This window comes from Limulus polyphemus, unplaced genomic scaffold (assembly GCF_000517525.1).
Source record: "Limulus polyphemus unplaced genomic scaffold, Limulus_polyphemus-2.1.2 Scaffold1504, whole genome shotgun sequence".
NCBI lineage: Eukaryota > Metazoa > Arthropoda > Merostomata > Xiphosura > Limulidae > Limulus > Limulus polyphemus.
Window position 1 is genome coordinate 84,458 of NW_013667114.1, and position 2,575 is coordinate 87,032.

The window sequence follows — 2,575 nt, forward strand, 5'->3', positions numbered from 1 at the left end:
CTGACACTTGTAATAGCTGTAAACAATGTTACTACATCTCTGACACTTGCAATAGCTGTAAACAATGTTACCACATCGCGAATACTTGCAATAGCTGTAAACAATGTTACCACATCGCTAACATTTGCATTAGCTGTAAACAATGTTTCCACATTGCTAACACTTGTAATAACTGTAAACAATGTTTCCACATCGCTAACACTTGCAATAGCTGTAAACAATGTTACTACATCTCTGACACTTGCAATAGCTGTAAACAATGTTACTACATCTCTGACACTTGCAATAGCTGTAAACAATGTTACCACATCGCGAATACTTGCAATAGCTGTAAACAATGTTACCACATCGCTAATACTTGCAGTAGCTGTAAACAATGTTACCACATCGCTAACACTTGCAATAGCTGTAAACAATGTTACTACATCTCTGACACTTGCAATAGCTGTAAACAATGTTACTAACATTGTTTACAGCTATTGCAAGTGTCAGAGATGTACCACATCGCTAACACTTGCAATTACTGTAAACAATGTTACCACATCGCTAACACTTGCAATAGCCGTAAACAATGTTACCACATCGCTAATTTTGCAATAGCTGTAAACAATGTTACCACATTGCTAACACTTGCAATAGCTGTAAACAATGTTACCACATCTGAAGATTTAATAACAAACAAATTGCATGATTTTGTTTATCCAATGCCGATTTCAGTCTGTTGGTCAATAGTCTTAAACTTGGTGCCGGTTTCGATTTGTTGCAGTACTTTGAAGACATCTCTTGGGCACAAATTCAACCAGATTATAAGAGTAAAATATTGTTTCCCTAATATATGTGATTAAACATTTCTTTCTATTAACAAGACAAGGCTACCAATTGAAAGCGTGTGGGTTTTACCTCTTTCTTAAGTAGAATCCCCGCCCCACCAAACTTGCTCGCCCTTTCAGCCGTGGGGCCGTTATAATGTGATGGTCAATCCCGCTATTCGTTGGTGAAAGAGTAGCCTAAGAGTTGGCGGTGGGGGTGATGACTAATTGCCTTCCCTATAATCTTTCACTGCTAATTTAGGGACGGCTAGCCCAGATAGCCCTCGTGTAGCTTTGAGTGAAATTAACCACAAACCAAAACTTAACCATAAAAGATAGAACTGAAGAATATATATACAAATATGTGAGCTCCAAATTAGAAATTCGTCCCCCCCCCCGAGTGAAATCGTGTTTTTATAAAAGTTGCAATGGCCTGTTTCTTAGTATCTGGGCAGAGCACAGATAGGCCATTGTGTAGCTTTGCGCTTAATTACAAACAGACAAACTTAGTATCGTATCAACTGGAGCCATTCCTGGTTGCCCGGCCCCTTCCCGCCCTTTTCCTTTTTGTATGTGATAATACTATTTAGTATATTCTGAAATATTAGTCACAAGTTTTAACTTGTGACTACAAAATGTCATTTAAATGCAACATTAAACCTAATCTTTCTTTGTCAAACTGAAGGTGTTGAATATTTTCACAATTTCTTTTAATGCACGATCTGATATTTATAATTGGTCAGGAAACATTAGATTTTGCATGTTAGGAAACCAAACAGATTTTACCAGCTGCCCTAAGTCGCCCCCTCCCCCCATACATATATACCACTGGGCAATTAAACGCTGAGGATTAAATAGGTCCTTCAAAAAGTCGTTCTCAAAATCGTGGGAGGTCTCCCTGCACTAACTGGACATTAAGTTTCAGCAAAATAAAAGTGACAAAAAATAATTTATTTTATCGTTGTGTTCAATCATTGATATCGCTTTTTCTTGAAAAAAACAAGGGCACTTTAGACAGTATTCAGTCGGATGCAATGGATGATGGGAACTTTAACATACCTCCATTGGTTGGAACTAGCCAAACCTGGTCCCGATTGTTTCTTGATTGCCTAACTCCTCGCGACGGAGGTACCTACACGTGTGTAGCAGAGACTCCTTACAGCCGAGTAAGCAGTGACACGAGATTGGACATTTCTGAACGAGGACTGATCCAGTTGGAACCTGTCTGCCTGAAACAAGGAGTCTTTGGTAGGTTAAAGAATCTGGCTTTAGTTTGATAACAATTTTATGAATTAATTTTATGAACTATTGTACACACTGTGATAGCTTGTACTTTCAGTTGTATTAAGTATTGCACGTACTGTTGTAATTTGTACTTTCAGTTGTATGAACTGTTGTAAACAGTGGTTGTCTGTATTTTCTGATGTATGAACTGTTGTAAACAGTATGGTTGTCTGTATTTTCTGATGTACGAAATGTTGAAAACAGTGTGGTTGTCTGTATTTTATGAAGTAGGAACCACTGTAAACAGTGTGGTTGTCTGTATTTTCTGATGTATGAACCACTGTAAACAGTGTGGTTTGTATTTTCTGATGTATGAACTATAGTAAACAGTGTGGTTGTCTGTATTTTCTGATATATGAACCACTGTAAACAGTGTGGTTTTCTGTATTTTCTGATGTATGAACTATAGTGAAGAGTGTGGTTGTCTGTATTTTCTGACGTACGAACTATAATAAACATTGTGTGGTTGTCTGTATTTTCTG

General features: G+C 37.6%; 1 protein-coding gene across 4 annotated transcripts in view; it reads left to right on the forward strand.

Moving 5' to 3' along the window:
- LOC106463857 (zwei Ig domain protein zig-4-like) overlaps positions 1 to 2,575 on the forward strand; it is an 82,888-nt gene that overhangs the window by 74,166 nt on the left and 6,147 nt on the right. For all 4 annotated transcript variants that reach the window (XM_022391475.1, XM_022391474.1, XM_022391476.1 and 1 more), the window contains one exon: positions 1,814 to 2,057. In XM_022391475.1, the coding sequence (XP_022247183.1) occupies positions 1,814 to 2,057 (244 nt within the window). The remainder of the gene's footprint in view (positions 1 to 1,813; positions 2,058 to 2,575) is intronic.